General features: G+C 50.0%; 1 protein-coding gene across 1 annotated transcript; it reads right to left on the bottom strand.

The window, feature by feature from the left end:
• Positions 1 to 2999: 2999 nt before the first annotated feature.
• LOC105478694 (dihydrodiol dehydrogenase) lies at positions 3000 to 12922 on the bottom strand. Its single transcript, XM_071087401.1, has 7 exons — positions 12780 to 12922; positions 12262 to 12373; positions 11482 to 11645; positions 8103 to 8355; positions 5409 to 5533; positions 3477 to 3627; positions 3000 to 3153 (listed from the first exon to the last, which is right to left on the bottom strand). The coding sequence occupies exons 1-7, from the start codon at positions 12867 to 12869 to the stop codon at positions 3044 to 3046; spliced, it is 1005 nt and encodes a 334-aa protein (XP_070943502.1). The 5' UTR covers positions 12870 to 12922; the 3' UTR covers positions 3000 to 3043.
• Between the last annotated feature and the right edge of the window lie 14408 nt (positions 12923 to 27330).

The raw sequence follows: 27330 nt of genomic DNA, 5'->3' as shown, positions 1-27330 counted from the left end.
CCGGCCAGGTATACACATATTTACAATTCATTGAGCTGTACACATAAGACTTGTGTGCTTTGTGAATACTATGACGTGTTACTTTAGAAAGAAAATAATAGCAACTAAGGAAAACTCAGAAAAATGAGCTAGGATCAGATGATAAAGGGGTTGGGCCTATCAGAGAAGGGACTTGATCTATGTCCAGAAGGCAGCTGGGAACCATGGGAAAGTTTTGAGTAGGCAAAGGGCAGAGTCAGACGAGGGTGTCAGGACGATCTCTTGGACTTCTTTCTCAAAAGAGCTCCTGGTTGGGCGCAGTGGCTCACTTCTGTAATCCCAGCACTTTGGGAGGCCAAGACGGGTGGATCACCTGAGGTCAAGAGTTTGAGACCAACCTGACCAACATGGCGAAACCCCATCTCTACTAAAAATTCAAAAGTAGCCAGGTGTGGTGACAGGCACCTGTAGTCCCAGTTACTCGGGAGCTGAGGCAGGGGAATCGTCGGAATCTGGAGGCAGAGGTTGCAGTGAGCCGAGATCGTGACCTTCCACTCCAGCCTCAGTCACAACAGGGAAACTCCAACTCAAAAAACAAAAACAACTCCCATAGCATTCAGGACTTATAACGCTTCTCACAGCTGTAAATGTGTGCAGTGTTTAATTTAATGTTGGCCTTTTTCATCCACCCAAAATTTCCACAAGGTTAATTTGTCCTCAATTCTCCCAGAAACCAGCATGTTACTTGATCCATAGTTATCTCTCAAAATGTGTTATTCAATAACTGTATGACTGAATGTTGGGGAGCATACAGAAATAAGACATTGTCGGCCGGGCGCGGTGGCTCACGCCTGTAATCCCAGCACTTTGGGAGGCCGAGGTGGGCGGATCACGAGGTCAGGAGATCGAGACCATCCTGGCTAACACGGTGAAACCCCGTCTCTACTAAAAATACAAAAAGAAATTAGCCAGGCATGAGTGGCGGGCACCTGTAGTCCCAGCTACTCGGGAGGCTGAGGCAGGAGAATGGCATGAACCCGGGAAGCGGAGCTTGCAGTGAGGCAAGATCGGGCCACTGCACTCCAGCCTGGGTGACAGAGCGAGACTCCATCTCAAAAAAAAAAAAAAAAAAAGAAATAAAACATTGTCTGCCTCTGACATTCAGAGAAGACTTCTCAGAGGAGGCATTTCCCCTTGACCTTGAAGGATCATTTTGATTTGAAAACTGAAGAAAGGGGCCAGGTGTGATGGCTCATTCCTATAGTCCCAGCACTTTGGGAGGCCAAGGCAGGAGGATCACTTGAAGCCAGGAGTTCAGGACCAGCCTGGGCTGTACCATGGTGACACCCTGTGTCAACTAAAACAAAAAAAAGAAAGGTGGGAGGGGGCCGGGCGTGCTAGCTCACACCCATAATCCCAGTACTTTGGGAGGCTGAGGTGGGTGTATCATCTGAGGTCAGGAGTTTGTGACCAGCCTGGCCAACATGGTGAAACCCCGTCTCCACTAAAAATACAAAAAAATTAGCTGGGAGTGGTGGTGCGCGCCTGTAGTCCCAGCTGCTTGGGAGGCTGAGGCAGGAGAATCGCTTGAACCCGACAGGCAGAGGTTGCAGTGAGCCAAGATCGTGCCACTGCACCCCAGCCTGGGCAGCAGATCGAGCCTCTATCTCAACAACAACAACAACAAAAGGTGCATGCCTGTAGTCCCAGCTACTTGGGAGGCTGAGGTGGGACGATTGTTTGAGCTTGGGAGGTCCTGGCTGCAGTGAGCTGTGATCAGCTGCACCACTGCAGTCAGACTGGGTGACAGAGTAAGAGCCTGTCTCAAAAAGAAAAAAGAAAAGAAAAAGGCAAGATAAAGGGAGAGGGTAGAGTTTAGGTGACAACCAAATGATAGCTTAGAGCAAAGCAAGGTCAACATCGGGTCAGGACTGTCAAGTGAAACCAGTGTCCTGAATCATTGGAAACAAGAAGGTAAATGTGAAATGTTGCATCCAGAAACCCATTATCTGAAGCGCTGCACCTGCTTTGGAAATCAAGGCTGCTACTCTGTATCAAGTGGATTAGATCCTCCAAGCAAGAGTCAGATGTTTCATTTTTACTGATAGAATTTCCAACAATTTATGAATTTAGAGAACAAAGTCTCTCCATGGGTAAAAAAAAAACATGTCCTTGGCCAGCATGGTGGCTCATACCTGTAATTCCAGCCCTTTGGGAGGCCAAGACGGGCGGATCACCTGAGGTCAGGAGTTCGAGACCAGCCTGGCCAACTAAACCTTGTCTCTACTAAAAATATAAAAATTAGCTGGGCGTAGTGGTGCACTTCTGTAATCCCAGCTACTCGGGGAACTGAGGCAAGAGAATCACTTGAACCCAGGAGGCAGAGGCTGCAGTGAGCAGAGATCATGCCATTGCACTCCACCTTGGATGACAGAGTGAGACTTCAGCTCAAAAAAAAACAAACAAAGCATATCCTTGAGAGACATAGTGTTTCCTGTTAACTTGGCGCCAGCTTTATCTGTGTGTGTTACTCCAGTCCAGTGAGATAGCCCTCCCTCGACCCCAGTTACAGAGAAGGAAAGAAAGGGCTTTTAATGCAGCTACACGCCTCTGAACAGTACAATCACTGAGTGAGGGAATACACTTTTTTTTTTTTTTTTTTTTGAGACGGAGTCTCGCTCTGTCGCCCAGGCTGGAGTGCAGTGGTGCGATCTCGGCTCACTGCAACCTCCGCCTCCTGGGTTCAAGTGATTCTCCCACCTCAGCCTCCTGAGTAGCTGGGATTACAGGCATGCGCCACTATGCCCGGCTACTTTTGTATTTTTATTAGAGATGGGGGTTTCACCATGTTGGTCAGGCTGGTCTCAAACTCCTGACCTCAGGTGATCTGCCCTCCTCGGCCTCCCAAAGTGCTGGGATTACAGGTGTGAGCTGCCATGCCTGGCCCCGCCCAAATTATTTTCTAGTGACCCTTTGATACTGGGTTCTCCAGCTTCTGCCAAACCACTACCACGAAGATGTAAGATCTCTATAGGAACGACGTTTTTATTTATTCAGAGATACATCAGTGTTTGTCTTGGGGGAAGGTGACTCCAATGGCCCTCCTCACCTCCTCAAGGATGTCAGCCAGGAGCTCACTTTCTACCAGGGGAATCACAGGACTTTCTTTCAGACCTGCGGGGATAGGGTAGTTAGGGACCCCTCCTACCCACGCACCCGAAACCCAAATAACTACAATTCCCAGAATTCCATGTGGTACAATATACATGGTTCAGGCAGATGGATGCTGCAGGGGTTCCTGGGAGATGTAGTTCTTTTTTGGGGGGGGGGAAGCAAGAGTCTTGCTCTGTTGCCCAGGCTGGAGTGCAGTGGTGCGATCTCAGCTCACTGCAACCTCCTGGGAGATGTAGTTCTAAGCAGCAGGGTGACAGAGCAGGTGGGGAAGAGCCCAACCTTCCTCTGCCAGCCTGGTGCCCGCCACCCCTCCATATCCTTACCCTTGCGCAGGCACTCCCGGACATGCTTGGCCTCATAACTCATGCCTGCCCCATTGTCAAAATTGCAGTTCTTTGGGACCGGGGGCAGCAGGAACTCCTTATGCTCCCCCTTCACCACCAGCTCGGTTGGGCACCAGCAGGGGTTGAGGAGCTGGAGGGAGAGAGAAAGTGGCGCTGCTGTCTTCACCAATGGTGCTCCTGGGGCTGCCCCCAGGAACATGCCAGGTGGTGCGCAGGGGCCTCCCTCTCAAACCTGGTGGCAAAGGGCTTGTCTCGTCTATCCCCAGGGAGCTCTGGACCCTCCCTCATTTCTGGTTGCTAGAAGTTTGTTCCTTAGCAACGCTGCTGTCACACAAAAATCCCGTCTATCTCCCCAGCAGCAAACCTCTCCCTAACCTTACGAGGTTATAAACAAGGTGTTCTTAGGGCCTAGAGAGGAGGACTTATCTTCGTGTGTCTGTGAATCACGTTTCCTTCTTATTTCTTTTCTTTCTTTCTGTTTTTTTTGAGATAGAGTCTTGCTCTGTTGCCCAGGCTGGAGTGCGGTGGATCAATCTCAGTTCACTGCAACCTCCATATTCCAGGTTCAAGTGATTCTTCTGCCTCAGCCTCCCGAGTAGCTGGGATTACAGGTACCCACCACCATGCCTGGCTAATTTTTTATTCTTTTTTCCAAGACAGAGTTTCGCTGTTGTTGCCCAGCCTGGAGTGCAATGGCGCGATCTCGGGTCACTGCCAACTCCACCTCTCAGGTTCAGGCAATTCTCCTGCCTCAGCCTCCTGAGTAGCTCGGCTTACAGACATGTACCACCACACCCGGCTAATTTTTGCATTTTTAGTAGAGACAGGGTTTCATCATGTTGACCCGGCTGGTCACAAACTCCTGACTTCAGGTGATCCACCCGCTCTGGGCTGCCAAAGTGCTAGGATTACAGATGTGAGCCGCCGTGCCCAGCCTGTATTTTTTTTTTTTTTTTTTTTTTTTTTAGTAGAGACGGGGTTTCACCATGTTGGCCAGGCCGGTATTGAATTCCTGAGCTCAAGTGATCTGCCCTCCTCAGCCTCCCAATCACGCTGGGATTACAGGTGTAAGTCACCATGCCTGGCTATAGAATAGGATTTTTTCCTAGCAACAGGGCCCCAGGAAGGCCAGTTAAGCTGACCTTTGTTAACACCCAGATTCCCCCCAGTTGTGCTTCCAAAGTTCACAACTGCCCACTAAGCATGGTTGAGAATAACTGGCTTCTCCTCCAGACTGAAGACACATATTTGAGACAGGATCTCACTCTGTCATCCAGGCTGGAGTACAGTGGCACAATCACAGCTCACTGTAGCCTCAACCTCCAGGGCTCAAGTGATCCACCAGCTTCAGCCTCCCAAAGTGCTGGGATTACAGGTGTGACCACCATGGCGGCCAGGTATATATATATAAAATTTTTGAGATGCAGTTTTTCTCTTGTCACCCAGGCTGGAGTGCAATGGCACTATCTCAGCTCACTGCAACCTCCACCTTCCGGGTTCAAGCGATTCTCCTGCCTCAGCCTCCCGAGTAGCTGGGATTACAGACGCTTGCCACCACAACCAGCTAATTTTTGTATTTTTAGTAGAGATGGATTTTAACCATGTTGTCCAGGCTGGTCTTGAACTCCTGACCCAGGTGATCCGCCTGCCTTGGCCTCCCAAAGTGTTGGGATTACAGGCGTGAGCCACCGTGCCGGCCAGGTCCAAGGATATTTGACAGAGCAATAGGTTAATCCTAAGTAAGGAGAGCCTAGAGGCCCAGAACCCACCTCTTGGCTTGGTTAAGGAGGATGAACTCTTTAGTAATGACGTGAAATTGGCTGGTTAAGCCCTCATCCAGCTCCAGGGGCCATTTGTCCCCCTTCTATTTTAGGGGTACAATCCCTAGCGCTTGGGCCTGCTGCGCCTCACCTGTGCCATGCCCTTGGTGCCGCTCACGGAGGCTGTGTTGGAGAGCTGCGCGGTGATGCTGCAAGTGAAGCTGCCATAGACCTCTCCTGGGTACTGCAGGAGCACCGTGACTGTGTCGTCCACACCTGGAGGGAAGTCCTGGGTTAGGGCAGGGGCCTCTCAGGGCAGAGTCTCTGAGACTGCACAGGCCTCAAATCCTGCCTGTGGAATCTTGGGTGACAGACTTCACTTCCTGCATGGCAAGGCAAAAGAATGAAGCCAAGACAGATACTTTTTTTTTTTGAGATGGAGTCTTGCCCTGTCGCCCAGGCTGGAGTGCAGCGGCACGATCTCGGCTCACTGCAACCTCCACCTCCCAGGTTCAAATGATTCTCCTGAGTTTTCTAAAGTGCTTCCTTCAAGCTATTGTTTTGTTCTGGCTTTTCATTGTTTTCTGTGGTACTGTTTGCAAAGATGGCCAATATCATTTCCTCTATGAGTGCCAGTTTTCTTCTTCTATCAAGAATTACAGTTTTGGCTGTGCAGAGTGACTCACACCTATAATCTCAGCACTTTGGGAGGTGGAGGCAGAAGGATCACTTGAGTCCAGGAGTTCAACATTTATGTCCAGCCTGGGCAATATAGCGAGATCCCGTCTCTACAAAAAACAAAAAATTTTGTTGGGTGTGGTGGCTTGTGCCTGTGATCCTAGTTACTCCGGAGCTGAGGTGGAAGATCCCTGGAGCCTGGAAGGTCAAGGTTGCAGTGAGCAATGATTATGCCACTGCACTCAGCCTGAATGACAGAGTGAGTCCCTGTCTCAAAAAAAAAAAAAAAAAAAAAAAAAAAAAATGGTTGGACACGGTGGTTTATGCCTGTAATGCCAGCACTTTGGGAGGCCAAAATGTGTATATTGCTTGAGTTCAGGAAGTCGAGACCAGCCTGGGCAACATGGGGAAACCCCATCTCTACCAAACAAAAAAACAAAAAACACAGCCAGGCGTGGCGGCCTGCATCTGTATGCCCAGCTACTTGGGGGTCTTACAGAGGAGAATCATTTGAATTTAGGAGATTGATGCTGCAGCGTGCCAAGATCACACCACTACATTCTACCCTGGGTGGCAAAGTGAGACACTATGTTAAATGAAAAAAAAAATACAGTCTATTTGCCCATCTCTGAAAACTGAGCTGGCCATGTAACTTGCTTTGTCCAATGGGTCAACAGCAAATATGGTGTAATTAGAGGACTGAAAAGTGCTCGCACATCAGGAATTCTCACACCATGATGTGAATGGTATCTAGCCAGCTGGAGAGGCCAGGTGGAGGAGAATCAAGGTGACTTCCCAGACAGTCACCTACCACCTGTAAGACATAAATGAAGCTGTACCAGACTGTCCAGTCCCAGCTGAACAGCCAATTGACTGCAGCTGCAGGAGTAAGACCAGCAGAAGAACAGACACAATTTTCCAATGCACAGAATCAAGCTAATAAATGATTGCTATTTGAAGTCATTAAGGTTTTTTGTTTGTTTGCTTGTTTGTTTTTGAGACAGGGTCTGGCTCTGTTCCCCAGGCTGGAATGCAGTGGCACCATCTCAGTTCACTGCCACCTCTGCCTCCCAGGCTCAATTGATCCTCCCACCTCACCTTCCAGAGTAGCTGGACTATAGGTGCATGCCACCATGCCCAGCTAATTTTTTTTTTGCATTTTTAATAGAGACAGGGTTTTACCACATTGGCCAGGGTGGTCTTGAACTCCTGGCCTCAAGTGATCTGCTCACTTCAGCCTCCCAAAGTGCGGGGATTATAGGCATGAGCCACCATGCCCAGCCTGAAGTCACTAAGTTTCGTGGTGTTTTTTTTTTTTTTTTGCTGCTGCATGTAACTTTAATAGAGCATTAAAGCATGAACTGCCTCTTGCTTCTTGGGGTTAAAGGTCAAAGAGGAAGGGCATCACATCTGGCTGGCTCATGCCCTGTTGGATACTTTCCAGCTGAGTGGAAGCCAAGGCAAGGGCCTCTTCTGCAAAGTGGGGCAACCTTTTTTTTTTTTTTTTTTTTTGAGATGGAGTCTCACTCTATTGCCCAGGCTGGAGTGCAGTGGTGCCATCTTGGCTCACTGCAACCTCCGCCCCCTGGGTTCAAGCGATTCTCCTGCCTTAGCCTCCCAAATAGCTGGGATTACAGGTGTCTGCCGCAATGCCTAAGTTAATTTTTGTATTTTTAGTAGAGATGGGGTTTCATCATATTGGTCAGGCTGGTCTCCAACTCCTGACCTCAGGTGATCCGGCTGCCTCGGCCTCCCAAAGTGCTGGGATTACAAGCACGAGCCACCGCGCCTGGCCAAGTGGGGTAGTCTTTTATGTAGCAAAGGATCACTGAGACAGCTTCAAAAAATAATAATTTTGTATTTATTAACTGCCATTTGCCTCAGGAGTTACTTCATTAACTCCCATGACAACCCTATTAGTGACACTTTACCAGTAAAGTAATTAAGATTCAGAGATGTTAAGTTGCTGGCTAAGATCACATAGCAAAGTCCCAGGGTAGTGCTCGCCTGCACTCTTGACTTTGATCGTCTCTGGCTTCATGGAAAGTTGTTCTTCTAGGTGTCTGATCTAATTCTCATTGACTTGGAGACTTGTCCCCAGCTCAGTGCTCCCAGAGGGAGCCAGAGTCATTCCCATCACTATGAAATATTCCAGGATACATGGTACCTGTCTCATGACGCCTTCCCATGACGGAAATCTTCTCTGGCTTCTGCCCTCCAAAGACCATGGAGATGAACTGGACACAGTAGATGCCCAAGTCCAGCAGGGCACCCCCGGCCTGGGCCCAGTCTACAGCCCGGGGAACATGGGTGAGGTTCTTCCCAAATTCTGCCCGAGCCACCCGGAGGTCTCCTAGAGTTCCCTGGGCCAAAACAGACCTCAGAGCCTCGGAGGCAGGAAAGAAGCGGGTCCAGATGGCCTGCAGACCACAAGCAAAGGAGTTAACCAACCAGTTCTAATCCCTTCGGGGGTCCCAATTGTAGTGGGATACCCACTGCCACCCAGTCTCCAAACACAGCCCATCAGACCCCAAGTTGTATCCTTCTTGCTCCTGACTCTCTTGACTTTTCTTCTTTTTCCTTTTTATTTTTATTTTTTTGAATAGAGATAGGATCTCACTATGCTGCCCAGGCTGGTCTTAACTCCTGAGCTCAAGCACTTCCCCCACCTCAGCCTCCCAAAGTGCTGGGATTACAGGCATGAGCCACTGCGCCCTACTGACTTTTGTTCTTTTTCATCTGGACCATTGCCCCAGTCTCCTCATGTTAGGGGCTGAATTGTGTCCCTCTCCCTCCCGCTTCTACCCCGCCAAACACAATTCATGTGTTGAAGCCTTAACTCCCTAGTACCTCTGAAAGCAACTGTTGTGACTACAGGGTAATCCCAGCTACTCGGGAGGTTGAGGCAGGAGAATCACTTAAAGCCAGGCGGCAGAGGTTGCAGTGAGCCGAGATCACGCCACTGCACTCCCGCCTGGCGACAGAGCAAGACTCTGTCTCACAACAACGACAGCCAGGCGTGGTGGCTCACCCCTGTAATCCCAGCACTTTAGGAGGCTGAGACGGGCGGATCACAAAGTCAGGAGATCGAGACCATCATGGCTAACACGGTGAAACCCCGTCTCTACTAAAAATACAAAAAATTAGCTGGGCCTGATGGCGGGCGCCTGTAGTCTCAGCTACTTGGGAAGCTGAGGCAGGCGAATGGTGTGAACCCGGGAGGCGAAGCTCGTAGTGAGCCGAGATCGTGCCACTGCACTCCAGCACTCCAGCCTGGGCAACAGAGCAAGACTCTGTCTCAAAAAAACAAAAACAAAAACAAAAAACAAAAAAACAAAACAGGCCGGGCGCGGTGGCTCACGCCTGTAATCCCAGCACTTTGGGAGGCCGAGGCGGGCGGATCACAAGGTCAGGAGATCGAGACCACGGTGAAACCCCGTCTCTACTAAAAATACAAAAAATTAGCCGGGCGCGGTTGTGGGCGCCTGTAGTCCCAGCTACTCGGGAGGCTGAGGCGGGAGAATGGCGTGAACCCGGGAGGCGGAGCTTGCAGTGAGCCGAGATCGCGCCACTGCACTCCAGCCTGGGCAACAGAGCGAGACTCCGTCTCAAAACAAAACAAAACAAAACAAAACAACAACAACGACAACAAAAACCAGAGTTCTGCCTCTTGGAGCACCCAGTCTAGAGAGAGAACAGGCGACTAAGGGATGAACAAAGGAATACCAAGGACACAAATAAAACGGAGTCTCCTTCACGCAGTACGGCCGGGACAGTGACACCCTGAAGAGTTGACATTCCAGGGGAGATGGAAGCTCCGTGGACTAGGCAAAGGGCCCAAGAAAGAATGTCATGGGCAGAGCCAGGAGAATGGGCAAAGGTCCCAAGGCTGCACTCCAGAAATTTTTTTTTTTTTTTTAAGACAGAGTCTTGCTCGTCCAGGCTGGAGTGCAGCGTCGGGATCTTAGCTCACCGCAACCTCCGCCTCTTGGGTTCAAGCGATTCTCCTGCCTCAACCTTCTAAGTAGATGGGATGACAGGCGCCCGCCACCACATCCGGCTAATTTTTGTACTTTTTTAGTAGAGACGGGGTTTCGCCATGTTGGCCAGGCTGGTCTTGAATTCCTGACCTCATGTGATTCGCCCGCCTTGGCCTCCCAAAGTGCTGGGGATTACAGGCATGAGCCACCGCGCCCAACCCATACCAGCAATTTCTAAAAATGCTGATGCAAGAGTGCCAGGGCTCACAGGGCAAGGGCGGGGCCAGACAGATGTGGTCGAGGTCCATCCAGGCTCCAAGCAGTGGAGAGGAGCGTGAACACGGGGATGGGGGCACCGGGGAGCTGGGGGCAGGCTCTGAGCCTGGGTGTTGTGACAGTAGGCTACTGGTGCCCCCAATGATATCCACGTCCTGATCCTCAGGGTCTGTGAATGTGTGACTTTACAAGGCTAAGGGGTCCTGGTGGATGGGATTACATTAAAGACCTTGAGGTAGGGGCTGGGAACGGTGGCTCACGCCTATAATCCCAGCTCTTTGGGAGGCTGAGGCGGGAGGATCACTTGCAGTCAGGAGTTCAAGACCAGCCTGGCCAACATGGTGAGACCCCGTCTTTACTAAAAATACAAAAATTAGCTGGGCGTGGTGGCGGGTGCCTGTCATCCCAGCTACCTGGGAGGCTGAGGCAGGAGGATCGCTTGAACCCAGGAGGCAGAGGTTGCAGTGAGCCAAGATCACGCCACTGCCCTGCACTGCACTGCAGGTTTGTAAGGGGCTCCTTGTAAGGAAGGAGACCACTACTACTCCTGCTGCCCTCCTCCCCCCGCCTTGCCTAGTTCACAAGACAGGAGAAAAGAGAAAGAGAAACAAAAGTAAGATAAATAGCCAGACAACCTTGGCACCACCACCTGCCCCTAGGAGTTAAAGTAATAATAATAACATCAACCCCTGGCCGAAACTACTTGTGTTATCTGTAAATTCCAGATACTGTATAAAAAAAGCATTGTAAAACTTTTTGTTCTGTTAGTTGATGCATGTAGCCCCCAGTCACGTTTCCCACGCTTGCTCGATTTATCACAACCCCTTCACATGGACCCCTTAAAGTTGTAAGCCTTTAAAAAGACCAAATATTTCTTTCTGGGGGAGTTCGGCTCTTAAGACGTCAGTCTGCCGACACTCCTGGCCGAATAAAAAACCTCTTCCTTCTTTAATCCGGTGTCTGAGGAGTTTTGTCTGCAGCTCGTCCTGCTACACTTGGTCCTTTCAACCTCTACCTGGAACCCCACCCAAACTAAGCCCATTGCCATTCTATGCCACTTTCACTCTTCGCATCTTTTTCTTAAAAACTGACAGAAGATCCAAGCAATTTCACTAAGTCCTGCCGTGTTTACTAAGGGCCAAAAGCAAAGGCTCTCGTGGTAATAGATGCTGCCAAGGAGATTCAGATACATCCTGGCAAATGCACTGACCCCGCCCACCCACTGGCAACCGTATTAAGTAATGGCAAGCACTGCTATACTAGATGTTGGAAGGCCTCCTCTGCCCTCACCTCCATAAGGAAGAGGCCTCGGGATCGGGCTTCCGTGACCATCTCACGAACTTCCGCTGCGTTCACGCCCATGGGCTTCTCGCACAGAACGGCCTTGCCCGCCGCCAAGCACAGCATCACCGCCGCCTTGTGCTGGGGGTGCTGGGTGCCAACGTAGGCCACCTCTAGGGTGGGAGTAAGTAGGTCAAGAGGTCAGCAGCCCCACCCACCCAGACCGCCGAGCTCCGCCCACAACTTCGAGGCCCTGCCCTAGCACCCAGGGACCAGGTGGTCCGTCACACCCAGTCTCCCTTGGGGAGCTGTCCTTAGAAAGGAGATGTTACCTCTCGCCATTCTATTTTATTTTATTTATTTATTTATTTAACTTATTTATTTTTAAGACCAAGTCTCACTCTGGCACCCAGGCTGGAGTGCAGTGGTGCGATCTTGGCTCCCTTCAACCTCTGCTTCCTGGGTTCAAGTGATTCTCCTGCCTCAGGCTCCCGAGTAGCAGGGATTACAGGTGCGTGCCACCATACCTAGCTAATTTATTTTTATTTTTTGTAGAGATTGGGTCTTGCTATGTTGCCAAGGCTGGTCTCAAACGCTAAATGGAGTTTAACACCTACTAGACAGCCAGTCCCAGACCAAGCCCGTTTTATAGTTCGCCTCCCAGCCAAAGGTCTTTATAGAACCCAAAGGGACTGGCCCATTCTGAGGAGCCTTGCATTTTCCACGGGGCAGCCAGGGAGCAGCGCTTCAGGGGTGGCAGCCAGCACCCCCATCGCCCTCGCCACTCACCCACATTCGGGTCCTTGGCCAGCTCCTCATAGGAGCCGTAGGCCTTGGGGATGTCGTGTTTCTGTGCAAACTCCTTCGCACGGCTCAGGTCGCGGGCCGCCACCGCCACCACCTGGAGGGGCGCAAGAATTGGATTTAAGGGGCTGGGGCAGGCGTGGAAATTGGATGGAAGGGAGGCAAAGGAGGAGGCTACCACCAGGAGAAGGGGAGACGTGGTTCTGGGGGAAGAGATGACGGGGGCTGGACATTTGGGCCCTGGGAAAGAAAGATCTGGGGGAAAGCCATTATTAAATCCCCCAGTATCTAAATTATTTTCACAGTAGCTCACATCAAGGCCTTTCCAAACCTCAAGACACAGGTTTGCAGAACAGAGGTGGAGAAGGAGGTAGCAAGGAAGCAGACGTTCACTGCCATGACGACCCACTCACTAGTCCTGAACCCTAAACTCTCTCCTCCGTTAGACTCTGGAGTCCCGGCCCCCCGCCTCCTCTTCCCCAGAATCCGGAGGGCGGGCGGACCTGGTGCTCGGAGCGAGGCAGTGTCTGCAGCACGGCCGTAAAGTCGCTGGAGATGAGACCGACAGACACGATGCCCCAGCGCAGCGCCATCGTTGTGATGCGGGGCCCTCGAAACCTTCGGTCTCTCGAGGCGCCAATTAAGTAGCTGACGCCCCGCCCACCCTGGGGGCGGGCCCCCATCCTCCGCCCCCATTGCGGCTACGCCGTTTCTCGTTGGCTCCAGTCGACAGAGAGATCATTTAGTTCTAGCTTCCCCATTCGGCGAATGCACCATTTAGCTCCGCCTTACAGAGGGAACCACAGCTAGATATCGCTTCTGCAGATCTCTACCCTATGACTTCAGGCTCGCCGGATACGCAGGGGAAGGATAGCGTGAGGAGGGGAAGCTTGCTTTCTTGCCAACACCAGTCGTTGAGCAGTTAAATTTAATGTCTTGCCCTCTGGACTTTGTGGCAAAACTTTACCTTGACTTTTTTTGCTCTCAAAGCCGTGCATCATTAGGAGTCGTTCAGAGGGAGAGAGAGGATTGTAACAGCAAACTTAATAATTATTACTAGGCCGGGCGCGGTGGCTCAAGCCTGTAATCCCAGCACTTTGGGAGGCCGAGACGGGTGGATCACGAGGTCAGGAGATCGAGACCATCCTGGCTAACACGGTGAAACCCCATCTCTACTAAAAAATACAAAAAACTAGCCGGGCGAGGTGGCGGGCGCCTGTAGTCCCAGCTACTCAGGAGGCTGAGGCAGGAGAATGGCGTAAACCCGGGAGGCGGAGCTTCCAGTGAGCTGAGATCCGGCCACTGCACCCCAGCCTAGGCGACAGAGCAAGACTCCGTCTCAAAAAAAAAATAATAATAATTATTATTATTATTATTATTACTAATCGGCCGGGCGCGGTGGCTCACGCCTGTAATCCCAGCACTTTGGAAGGCCGGAGCCGGGCGCGGTGGCTCAAGCCTGTAATCCCAGCACTTTGGGAGGCCGAGACGGGCGGATCACGAGGTCAGGAGATCGAGACCATCCTGGCTAACACAATGAAACCCCGTCTCCACTAAAAATACAAAAAAATTAGCCGGGCGTGGTGGCGGCGCCTGTAGTCCCAGCTACTCGGGAGGCTGAGGCCGGAGAATGGCGTGAACCCGGGAGGCGGAGCTTGCAGTGAGCCGAGATTGCGCCACTGCACTCCAGCCTGGGCGACAGAGCGAGACTCCGTCTCAAAAAAATAAATAAATAAAAATAAAAAAATTATTACTAATATGTGTAGAGCACCTGTAGGCCAGCCCCTCAGCTCCGCGCTTTACCTTCCTCGTTCCTAATTTCTCCCGGCAGACCTGGGAAGTAGATTCTACTGTCCCCAGTTCACAAAGTGGGAAACAGACTCCAAGGTCCCTGGTCATTTTTTTGGAGGTCTCACAGTCAGGAGGTAAAACCTGGGAATTGGCTGCTTCCGCAAGCTGTAGCTTTAGAAACCAGGCTGCTTTCCTTGTTAAGAGCCCGGGAGCCTGGCTGACTGGTTTCAAAACGCTCCTTGCCCCTTCTTGGTTGTACTGCTTTTGAACAAGAGGCCGCCCTCTCTGGTCCTCACTTTTCTATTCTGGAAAGCAGAGATCATAATATCTACCTACATAGGGTTGTGAGGAGGATTCATTGAGCTCTGTGGTCTATTAAGTAAAATACACTGCATTATTATAATTATTATTGATACAGGTTCTCACTCTGTCACCCAGGAAGGAGTACAGTGGCACAGTCACAGCTCACTGCAGCCTCAAATTCCTTAGCTCAAGGAATTACCTCCTGCCTTAGCCACCCCGGTACCTGGGACTACAGTAGCTGGGACCCAAGTAGCTAGTGGCTACTACACCTGGCTAATTATTTTATTAATTAATTATTTTAGAGATAGGGTCTCACTCTGTTGCCTAGCTGGAGTGGAGTGGTGTGATAATAGCTCACAGCAGCCTTGAACTCCTGGGCTTGAGCTATCCTCCCACCTCAGCCTCCTGAGTAGCTGGGATTATAGGCATGTGCCCCATGTACTGCTATTTTTTTGTTTGTTTGTTTGTTTGTTTTGAGACAGAGTCTCGTTCTGTCCCCAGGCTGGAGTGCAGTGGCATGATCTCAGCTCACTGCAACCTCTGTCTCCTGGGTTCAGGTGATTCTCCTGTCTCAGACTCCCAAGTAGCTGGGACCACAGGTGCCCTCCACCACACCCAGCTAATTTTTTTATTTTTAGTGGAGACGGGGTTTCACCATGTTGGCCAGGATGGTCTCAGTCTCCTGACCTTGTGATCTGCCCACCTTGGCCTCCCAAAGTGCTGGGATTACAAGCATGAGCCACCGTGTCCAGCCCGCTAATTTTTTTTTTTACTTCTTTATTTTTGAGACGGAATCTTGCTGTGTCATCCAGGCTGGAGTGACCATGCAGTGGCATAATCTCGGCTCACTGCGACCTCCACCTCCCGGTTTCAAGTGATTCTCCTACCTCAGCCTCCTGAGTAGCTGGGATGACATGCGCCCACCGCCACACCCAACTAATTTTTGTATTTTTACTAGAGAGGGGGATTCACTGTGTTTGCCAGGCTGGTCTCTAATTCCCGACCTCAGGTGATCCGCCTGCCTCCCAAAGTGCTGGGATTACATGTGTGAGCCACCATGCCCAGCAATTTTTTGTACAGAAGTCTCACTTTGTTGTCCAGGCTGGTCTCCAATTCCTGGGCTCAAGCAATCCTCCTGGCTCAGCCTCCCAAAGTGCTGGGATTACAGGTATGAGACACTGTGTCCAGTCGATTTTTAAACTTTTTATCAGGGCAGGGTCTTGCCAAGTTTCCCAGGCTGGTCGGGACATGGTTATTCCTAACTGGCTGGCCAGCTTCACACAGGACAGGATATTAGTCAGTTTCTCTTACTTGGTAGACAATTAATTAAGACCTTAGTGTCACACATGGATTCACAGACTTGAAGTTTACACAAACTGCTGAATAGAAACATAAATGGGAGCAGGCACGGTGGCTCATGCCTGCAATACCAGTACTGTGGGAGGCCCAGATGGGAGGAATGCTTGAAGCCAGGACTTTGAGACCAGCCTGGGCAACAAAGCAAGACCCCATCTCTACCAAAAAAAGGGGGGAGGGAGCAGGGCACAGTGGCTCATGCCTGTAATCCTACAACTTTGGGAGGCCATGGCAGGCGGATCACTTGAGGTCAGGAGTTCGAAACCAGCCTGGCAAACATGGTGAAACCCCCATCTCTACTAAAAATACAAAATAATTAGCTGAGCATGGTGGCGGGCGCCTGCAATCCCAGCTTCTTGGGAGGCTGAGGCAGGTGAATTGCTTGAACCTGGGAGGCGGAGGTTGTAGTGAGCCGAGATTGCACCACTGTACTCCAGCCTGGGTGACAGAGAGAGACTCCGTCTCAAAAAAACAAAAAACAAACAAAAAAAAAGTTTGGGGAGAGGGAAATCCACATAGGACACAATATCATTACTATGAAGAAAAAGAAAAAATAGTTTAATAATAAATATCAAAAAATAATTTTGATACTCCCAGGTATTTGTCCTAGAGAGAAAAAATAACGTTTGCACACAAACCAGTACACAGTTGTTCATGGCAGCTGTACATAGCTCAAGCCCAAATGTCCATTAAGCTGCCAGTAGATTCAACAAAATACTACTCAGCAATAGAAAGAAATGAACTATTGATACAATAACAACTTGGGTGACTGGGCTGAATGGAAAAAAAAACATTAGCCAGGTGTGGTGGCACATGCCTCTGCGCTCAGCTACTCGGGAGGCTGAGATGGGAGGATCGCTTGAGCCCAGGTGGTGGAGGCTGCAGTAAGCAGTGACAGAGCAGGACTCCGTCTCTAAAAAAAGAAAGGAGGGCGTTACATACTGAATGATTCCATTTATATAACATTCTCAAAGCGACAAAATTATATATAGTGATAGAAAACAGACCAGCTGTGAACACAGGTGATTAGAATTTAAGAGAGGTTTTTATTGTTATTATTGTTTTGATACGGAGCCTTGCTCTGTAACCCAGCCCGCAGTGCAGTGGCTCAATCTTAGCTCACTGCAACCTCTGCCTCCAAGGTTCAAGCAATTCTGCCTCAGCCTCCCAAGTAGCTGGGATAACAGGCGCCCACCACCACACCCAGATAAATTTTATATTTGTAGTAGAGACAAGGGTTCACCATGTTGCCCAGGCTGGTCTTGAACTCCTGACCTCAAGTGATCCGCCCGCCTCGGCCTTCCAAAGCGCTGGGATCACAGGCCTGAGCCACCACGCCTGGCCGGGAGGGTTTAAATAGGAAGGGGTACCCCAAGGGAGTTTCTCTATGGAGGTGGGACAGTTCTGTTTCCTGATGGTGGTGATTAATGCTCGAATCTTAAATTCATAGAAGTAGACACCTAAATTTTTCAGAAGTGCATACGAACCCATATGGTCTTGAACTCCTGGGCCTAAGTGATCCATCTGCTTTGGCCTCCGAAAGTGCTGGGATTACAGGCATGAGCCACCGTACCTGGTGCTGAAACCAGCTTGGTCGTGGAGACCCCAACCCAGCGGTGCTAGAGGAATTAAGACAAAGACGCAGGGATATAGAGTATAAAGTGGGAATCAGGGGGCTGACAGCCTTCAGAGCTGAGAGCCACGAACACAGTCTGACCCACACCTTTACTGACAGAAAGTCAGTGATAAGCATTGCTTCTATTGATTATGGATTAGCTAAAAGCATTCCTTATGGGAAACAAAGCATTCTTAGCAAGGAGGAGAGAAACAGGCCCTGGCTGATTATCCGCAGTAAAAGCATGTTGTTAAGGCACAGGCAGCTCCTGCTATCGTTTGTGGTTTGAGCAGTTTTCTGCTCCGGGCGGGGTCAGGTGTTCCTTGCCCTGCTCCAGTAAACCAACAGCTTTTAGCAGTGTGCGTGACAGCCATCAAGGGCATGTCACATTGCTGCAGAAATCCTATTTATGGCCAGTTTCTTTCTTTTTTTTTTTTTTTTTTTTGACACGGAGTCTCGCTGTGTCGCCCAGGCTGGAGTGCAGTGGCATGATCTCGGCTCACTGCAAGCTCCGCCTCCCGGGTTCACGCCATTCTCCCGCCTCAACCTCCGAGTAGCTGGGACTACAGGCGCCCGCCACCACGCCCGGCTAGTTTTTTGTATTTTTAGTAGAGACGGGGTTTCACAATGTTAGCCAGGATGGTCTCGATCTCCTGACCTCGTGATCCACCCGCCTCAGCCTCCCAAAGTGCTGGGATTACAGACTTGAGCCACCGCACCCGGCCGGCCAGTTTCTTTAAGGCCCGTTTATGACAGGGTTATGGCTTGCTACCAACATGTCCCCTCTTTTCGTTTTTGCAAAGCGATAAAGGCATAGGCAGCGTTGTCACGGTGGGCTGCTTCTTGCAGGATTCAGGATCCGCGTCTGCAGAGGACACAAAGACAAACAACACAGATTAAAAGCACAATCGTCATTGATATCACAGAGCCTCCAAGTGCCTTGATCCATTTTAATGGGTTAATGGCTGCGAATCCGTCTGCAGCTCCTTCAGGCACTTTAGTACCTGGCATTAGTGTCAGGTGTGCCTCCGAGGCTTGAAATACTTGTTCCTTCAGTTTTGCAATATCTAAAGATAACTTTCCAGTATGACCCTTTGAATTCCCACTCGTGCTGTTTCATTACACAGATGAGGAGTAAGGCAAGAATCAGAAGTATCTCAATCACGTTGTAATTGCATTCTATATTCTAGACTAACTACTCGATCTCCTAGCCACATTACAGTTTGTTGGAGATCATTGATTTGATTAGCTAGGTTCTGGTCTATATTAGTTTGGGAATTCCACAGCAAAGCAGAATTTTTCTGCCATTTATTTATTTATTTATTTATTTATTTATTTATTTGAGACTGAGTCTTGCTCTGTTGCCCAGGCTGGAGTGCAATGGTGCGATCTCAGCTCACTGCAAGCTCCGCCTCCCGGGTTCACGCCATTCTCCTGCCTCAGCCTCTCAAGTAGCTGGGACTACGGGGCCCACCACCACACCCAGCTAATTTTTTGTATTTTTTAGTAGAGACAGCGTTTCACTATGTTAGTCAGGATGGTCTCGATGTCTTGACCTCGTGATCTGCCCGCCTCGGCCTCCCAGAGTGCTGGGATTACAGGCATGAGCCACCACACCCGGCTGAGCATTTTCAATTAATTGTGTGGAATGAACCACGTATGAAGAATCAGAAATTACATTGAGAGGTGTTGGGGTGATCAGACCCAACACCAGGTCGTGGGGGCGATGAAGTCTGGCGGAGTCAAAGGAATGAGGAAAAGACAAGTTTGAGAGAGAAAGTGGGACCGAAGGCCATCGCAAGTGTGGAGGCTGCAAAGGGCCTGAGCTCTGGGAGCCCACACTACTTATTGGTGCTCAAACAAACAGGTGGTGAGGATGTGAGGGTTGAAAGGGAACAGTGTATCAAGTGAATGGGAAACATATGGCTGCTTGAGATAATGGGAGTGCTGGAAGCAAGGAGCCAGCAAGTCCAGCAGACATGCAAGCCCTGCCTCAGCTTCTCTCCCAATGCTCAGCTTTTCTCCCAGCAACAGGCATCTCAAAAGCAGTCAGCACTTCAATTACAGCTACAAGCTCTGCTTTTTTTTTTGAGACAGAGTCTCACTCTGTCACCCAGGATGGAGTGCAGTGGGGCCATCTCGGCTCACTGAAAGCTCCGCCTCCCATGTTCACACCATTCTCCTGCCTCAGCCTCCTGAGTAGCTGGGACTACAGGCGCCCGCCACCACCCCCGGCTAACTTTTTGTATTTTTAGTAGAGACGGGGTTTCCCGGTGTTACAGGATGGTCTCAATCTCCTGACTTTGTGATCCACTCGCCTCGGCCTCCCAAAGTGCTGGCATTGCAGACGTGATCCACCAGGCCCGCCCCGAGCCTGCTTTTTGAGCTGAAGTATAGGGCATCTGGAAAACTTTACTTTGTGATCCAGAATAAGAAGCTTTACCATTACTAGGCCCATCTGTAAAAACATTTTCAGCACCTTCAATTGGTTTAGATTTAGTTATTTTAGGGAGAATCCAATTAGTTAATTTCAAAAATTGAAATAATTTTGTTTTCGGAAAGTATCAAGAACACCTATAACTCAGCTAAATGGGTTTGCCAAGTAAGACTATTTATAAAGGCCTGTTTTATTTGTGCCTTTGTGGGAGGGACAATAATTTTGCCAGGATCATATTCCTGTTATTTAACAATTGAAGTTCTCCCATTTCCTATCAGAGTAGCAATTTGATCCAAATGAGGAGTTAGAGTCCGTGAATTCATATGTGGAAGAAAAAGCCATTCTACTAAGTTCTGCTCTTGGACAGTAACACCAACCGGTGAACGCAGAGTCAGAAAAATCAGTAAGTCTGAAATAGTTTCTGGATCTGTACTAGAAAGTGTTCCTTGCCCTGCTCCAGTAAACCAACAGCTTTTAGCAGTGTGCGTGACAGCCATCAAGAGCATGTCACATTGCTGCAGAAATCCTGTTTATGGCCAGTTTCTTTTTTTTTTTTTTTTGAGACGGAGTCTCGCTCTGTCACCCAGGCTGGAGTGCGGTGGCCGGATCTCAGCTCACTGCAAGCTCCGCCTCCCGGGTTCACGCCATTCCCCTGCCTCAGCCTCCCGAGTAGCTGGGACTATAGGCGCCCGCCACCTCGCCTGGCTAGTTTTTTGTATTTTTTAGTAGAGATGGGGTTTCACCGTGTTAGCGAGGATGGTCTCGATCTCCTGACCTCGTGATCCGCCCGTCTCGGCCTCCCAAAGTGCTGGGATTACAGGCGTGAGCCACCGCGCCCGGCCTATGGCCAGTTTCTTTAAGGCCTGTTTATGACAGGGTTACGGCTTGCTACCAACAACCTGGTCGGCATCGTGAAAGATTTTGTTGCACCTGAGCTCGGTGGCTCACACCTGTAATCCCAGCACTTTGGGAGGCCAAGGTGGGTAGATCACTTGAGGTCAAGAGTTCAATAGCCTGGCCAACAAGGTGAAACCCCGTCTCTAATAATACAAAAATTAGCCAGGTGTGGTGGCGGGCACCTGTAATCCCAGCTACCTGGGAGGCTGAGGCAGGAGAATCACCTGAACTTGGGAGATGGGGGTTGCAGTGAGCCAAGACCGTGCCACTGCACTCCAGTCTGGGCAACCAGAGCAAAACTCGGAAAAAAAAAAAAAAAAAAAAAAAAAAGAAAGCAAGCAAGGAAGGAAGGAAGGAGAGAAAGAAAGAAAAGGAAGATTTTAATGGAGGTTTTTTGGGCATAGAGGAGAGATGGCCTTCCAAACAGTGGCAAACATCTATACAGAACAAAGCTGGATGCATTTAGAAGAGGACTAAGACACTGGAGCCAGGGAGAGAGGGGGATACATGAGAGGTAAAGGTGGAGAGGTCAACTCGGCCATTTGTGAAGGGTGAAGGCATTCGCCCTGCGGGCAGTGGGGCGTGCAGAAGGCGCTGGGGCATGGAGAAAGCCAGCATGGAGTCATCTTCAAGTGTTAGAAAAACACCTGCGAGGCCGGGGGCGGTGGCTCGTGCCTGTAATCCCAGCACTCTGGGAGACCGAGGCAAGCAGATCACCTGAGGTCAAGAGGTCAAGACCAGCCTGGCCAACATGGCGAAACCCCGTCTCTACTAAAAATACAAAAATTAGCCGGGCACGGTGGCAGGCACCTGTAATCCCAGCTATTTGGGAGGCTGAGGCAGGAGAATTGCTTGAATCCAGGAGGCAGAGGTTGCAGTGAGCTGAGATCGTGCCACTGCTCTCCAACCTGGGCAACAGAGCGAGACTCTGTCTCAACAAAAATAATAATAATTATTATTTTCTTATTGCTGCACTCCAGCACCTCAGAGAAGGCAAGAAGGTAAACACTGAGCAGAAAATGTGCCGGGCATGGTGGCACATGCCTATAATCCCAGCACTTTGGGAGACCGTGGAGGGCAGATCACCTGAGCCCAAGAGTTTGAGACCAACCTGTAAAAAATTAGCCAGGTGTGGTGGTGTGCATCTGTATTCCCAGCTACTAGGGAGGCTGAAGCGGGAGGATCACTTGAGCTGGGAAGGTTGAGGCTGCAGTATGCTACGATGGCACCTCTGCACTCCAGCCTGGGCAACAGAGTGAGACTCTGTCTCAAAAAAGAAAAAAAGAGGCCAGGTGCAGTGGCTTATCCCTCTAATCCCAGTGCTTTGGGAGGCTGAGGCAAGCAGATAACCTGAGGTCAAGAGTTTGAGACCAGCCTGGCCAACATTGTGAAACCCCATCTCTACTAAAAATACAAAAATTAGCTGGGCGTGGTGGTGCATGCCTGTAATCCCAGCTACTCGGGAGGCTGAGGCAGGAGAATTGCTTAAACTTGGGAGGCACAGGTTGCAGTGAGCTAAGATCGCACCATTGCACTCCAGCCTGGGCAACAGAATGAGACTCTGTATTTGGGGAAAAAAAAAAAAAGGCTAGGCGTGGTGGCTCATGCCTGTAATCCCAGCCCTTTGAGAGGCCAAGGTGGGCGGATCACGAGGTCAGGAGTTCGAGATTAGCCTGACCAACATGGTGAAACCCCGTCTCTACTAAAAATACAAAAATTAGCTGGCGTGGTGACGCACGCTTGAGATCCCAGCTACTTGGGAGACTGAGGCATGAGAATTGCTTCAACCCGGGAGACGGAGGTTGCAGTGAGCTGAGATCGTGCCATTGCACTCCAGCCTGGGCGATAGAGCGAGACTCCATCTCAAAAAAAAAAAAAAAAAAAAAAAAACCTTGCGAAATTAAAGATCACACAGAAAGTGTCAACCAAGCATGCGGTAGGAAGACCCCGTGCCAAGAAGCGAGCATAACATTTATTCATTAACTCATGTTCACCAGAGTTTTCTGAGTGTAAATTCAATGCCAAAAAATAACATCACATGCCAGCTAGGAACCAAGACTTTGGATCTAGCCTGCCTGGGTTCAGATCCCAGTTCTGCCTTTTACTGGCTGTGGGAGCTTAAGCAAGTGCCTCAGCCTCCCCTATTTGCCTCATCTGCAAAATGAGGGTGATGACTGTAATGTCCTTGCACGTTGTTGTGATGACGGAATGAATTGTTATTTATGGCAGATCTCCTGCTTGTGAGGGGCCCTCCACGTACTAAGTGCTGTAGAAGTGCTTGCTACTATGTATTAGCTTTTATCAGGTTCCTGTTTGCTGCTGAGACAAATGCCCATCATCCATAATAATAGTAGTAATGGCAATAGTATAAGAATTCTGGGCCGGATGCCAGATGCCGTGGCTCACGCCCATAATCACTGCACTTTGGGAGGCTGAGGCGGGTGGATCACTTGAGGCCACGAATTCGAGGCCAGCCTGGCCAACATAGTGAAACCCTGTCTATACAAAAAATATAAAATTTAGTTGGGTGTGGTGGCACACACCTGTTGTCCCAGCTCCTCGGGGGGCACTGAGGCATGAGAATTGCTTGAATCTGGGAGGCAGATGTTGCAGTGAGCCGGCATCGCACCACTACACCCCGGCCTGGGCAACAGAGGAAGACCCGGTCTCAAAAAAAAAAAAAGTATTACTTTCTTATTGCTGCACTCCAGCACCTCAGAGGAGGCAAAAAGGTAAACACTGAGAAGAAAATGTGCCGGGCACATGCCTGTAATCCCAGCACTTTGGGAGACCATGGAGGGCGGATCACTTGAGCCCAAGAGTTTGAGACCAACCTGTAAAAAATTAACCACATGTGGTGGTGTGCATCTGTATTCCCAGCTACTAGGGAGGCTGAAGCAGGAGGATCACTTGAGCTGGGAAGGCTGAGGCTGCAGTAAGCTATGATGGCACCTCTGCACTCCAGCCTGGGCAACAGAGTGAGACTGTCTCAAAAAAGAAAAAAGCCGGGCGTAGTGACTGACGCCTGTAATCCCTGCATTTTGGGAGGCCGAGGCGGGTGGATCACCTGAGGTCAAGAGTTTGAGACCAGCCTGGCCAACATGGTGAAAGTTCATCTCTACTAAAAATACAAAAATTAGCCGGGCGTGGTGGCGGGCGCCTATAGTCCCAGCTACTCGGGAGACTGAGGCAGGAGAATGGAGTGAACCCGGGAGGTGGAGCTTGCAGCGAGCCGAGATCGCGCCACTGCACTCCAGCCTGGGTGACAGAGTGAGCCTCCGTCAATAAATAAATAAATAAATAAATAAATAAATAAATAAATAAAGATGGCATTTTATTTATCTATTTATTTATTTTTTGCAGGTTTTATTTATTTGAGACAAAGTCTTGTTCTATTGCTCCAGCCTGGGAGACAGAGTCACACTCCGTCTCAAAAAAGAAAAGAAAAAAAATTTCTTTTTTGTAGAGATGGTGTCTCACCATGTTGCCTAGGCTGGCCTCCAACTCTTGGGCTGAAGTGATCCTCCCACCTCAGCCTCCCAAAGCACTAGGCATGAGCCACCGAGCCTGGCCCAACTATCTGTTATGCATAATTGTAAAGCAAGTCTGGCCAGACGCATTTCTACTGGAGCTGATAAAAAGGCCAATGGCAAACATTTTTTAGGATTTCCCAGAATCTTGAGCCAAGGGGAGGGGTTGGCCTGGCAACTTTCCCAGACTGGGTAGGGTGTTTCTTGTCAGAGAGCGAGAATTTCTCGGGCAGCTGCAGTGGTCTCCCTTGATCCTCTTGGAGTTGGGGCCGAAACAATCCACTTACCCCATACACTAGAACATGGTTCCTTTTTTTTTTGAGACAGAGTCTTGCTCTGTCACCCAGGCTGGAGTGCGGTGACACAATTTCAGCTCACTCACTGCAACCTCTGCCTCCTGGGTTCAAGCGATTCTCCTGCCTCAGCCTCTCAAGTAGCTGGGATTACAGGCGCCCATCACCACACCCAGCTAATTTGTATTTTTAGTAGAAATGGGATTTTGCCATGTTGGCCGGGCTGGTTACAAACTCCTGACCTCAAGTGATCCACCTGCTGCGGCCTCCCAAATTGCTAGGTTATAGGCGTGAGCCTGAGTGACTTAGTTTAATGTTATTTATTTATTTATTTATTTATTTAAGACGGAGTTTTGCTTTTGTTGTCCAGGCTAGAGTGCAATGGTGCAATCTCGGCTCACCACAACCTCCGCCTCTTGGGTTCAAGCGATTCTCCTGCCTCAACCTTCTGAGCAACTGGGATTACGGGCATGCACCACCACGCCCGGGTAATTTTGTATTTTCAGTAGAGATGGGGTTTCTCCATGTTGGTCAGGCTGGTCTCAAACTCCCGACCTCGGGTGATTCACCCGCCTCAGCCTCCCAAAGTGCTGAGATTACAGGCGTGAGCCACCGTGCCCAGCCTTGTGACTTTATTTTAAAATGCTACTCTGCCATGTGACTTTTTTCTTTTATTAAGAGACGGGGTTTGTAATCTCAGCTACTTGGGAGGCTGAGGCAGGAGAATTGCTTGAACCCAGGAGGCGGAGGTTGCAGTGAGCCGAGACCGTGCCATTGCACTCCAGCCTGGGGGACAGAGCGAGACTCCGTATCAAAAAAAAAAAAAAACAGAGAGAGAGAGACATGGTTGACCTGGCACAGTGGCTCATGCCTGTAATCCCAGCACTTTGGGAGGCTGAGGTGGGCAGATTACCTGAGGACAGGAGTTTGAAACTGGCCTGGCCAATGTGGCGAAACCTGTCTCTACTAAAAATACAAAAATTAGCCGGGCGTGGTGGTGGGCGCCTGTAATCCCAGTTACTCAGCAGTCTGAGGCAGGAGAATCACTTGAACCCAGGAGGCGGAGGTTGCAGAGAGCCAAGATCAAGCCACTGCACTCCAGCCTGAGCGATAAGAGTGAGACTGTGTCTCAAAAAGAAAAAAACAAAAAAAAAAGAGACAGGGTTTCACTATGTTGTTCAGGCTGGTTTCAAACTCTTGGGCTCAAACAGTCTTCCCTCCTCAGCCTCCCAAAATGCTGGCATTACAGGCATGAGCCCCTGCACCCAGCCCGCCGTGTGACTTCTGACTAACCCGAACCTGGGAATGCCTCCAAAATGTCTAGCAGATGTGTTACTCTTTATGTAGAAACACGTATTTACCAGCCTTTCCTCCGGAACAAGCCTTGATGTTGTCACATCCATCACAAGATGTATCGTCTAGAGCCACCTACGCTTTCCTTCCAGAGCACAGATATACTTTCTCGAGATAGAAGCCCTGAGTACGGGGGTTGCAGGGCGTGATCTGTCATCTTGCTGCTGCCCAAGACGATACTTCTTTTTTTTTCCCCAGATGGAGTCTTGCTTTCCAGCCCAGGCTGGAGTGCAGTGGCATGATCTCAGTTCACTGCAGCCTCTGCCTCCCGGGTTCAAGTGATTCTCCTGCCTCAGCCTCTTGAGTAGCTGGGATTACAGGCACCCGCCACCACACCCGGCTAATTTTTGTATTTTTAGTAGAGACAAGAGTTTCACCATGTCAGTCAGGCTGGTCTCCAACTCCTGACCTCAAGTGATCCACCTGCCTCGGCCTCCCAGTGTTCGGATTCCAGGCGTGAGGCACCGCACCCGGCCAAGACCACACTCTGGAAGTTTCCCCCTAATAAACCACCCTGTATTGACAAACTAGATGTGTGGGCCTCATTCTTTGGTTTCTTGGCTCCTTTGGCATTGGGGATCGCTTTGCCTATATGAACTTTTCACAGAACACCATTTAGGACCATTTTCCAGATTCAGTCACTGAGGCTCAGCTCTCCTCATTTTCTGAGAGAAGCAAAGAGAGGCTGCAGCTGATGTTTGCTACGGTCATTGTTGAGGTGCAGCTGGGAGGGCATGACATACATATAGCTTCCCAGGACATTCCAGGGAATATGTATTTTTGTTTTGTTTTGTTCTGAGACAGAGTACCGCTTGGTCACCCAGGCTGATGGGCAGTGTTGCAATCATGGCTCTCCAGGCCCAGGCAATCCCTTCACCTCAGTCTCCCAAGTAGCTGGGACTTACAGGCATGTGCCACCACATACGGCTAATATTTTTTCTTTTTGGAGACGGGGTCTTGCTCTGTCACCCCGGCTGGCGTGCAATAGCATGATCTCGGCTCACTGCAACTTCTGCCTCCTGGGTTCAAGTGATTCTTGGGCCTCAGCCTTCCCGAGTAGCTGGATTACAGGTGTGCCCCACCATGCCCGCCTAATTTTGGTATTTTTTGTAGAGACGGGGTTTCATCATGTTGCCCAGGCTGGGCCTCCTGTCATCCTCTCCTGAAACCCCCCCACCCCCCCACCCCCGGCCTCCAAAGTGCTGGCCTTATAGGCATGAACCACTGTGCCTGGCCAGAATTTCATTTAAACAAATGCTCCTGGTTGGGTGCGGTGGCTCACGCCTGTAATCCCAGCACTTTGGGAGGCCCAGGCAGGCGGATCACGAGGTCAGGAGATCGAGACCATCCTGGCTAACACAGTGAAACCCCATTTCTACTAAAAAAAAAAAAAACAACAACAAATTAGCCGGGCGTGTGGCGGGCGCCTGTAGTCCCAAGCTACTTGGGAGGCTGAGGCAGGAGAATCGCTGGAACCCA

The sequence above is a fragment of the Macaca nemestrina genome, chromosome 20, assembly GCF_043159975.1.
Source record: "Macaca nemestrina isolate mMacNem1 chromosome 20, mMacNem.hap1, whole genome shotgun sequence".
Classification (NCBI taxonomy): domain Eukaryota; kingdom Metazoa; phylum Chordata; class Mammalia; order Primates; family Cercopithecidae; genus Macaca; species Macaca nemestrina.
The sequence above is the reverse complement of the archived record's forward strand: the minus strand, read 5'-3'. Positions and strand labels throughout refer to the sequence as shown.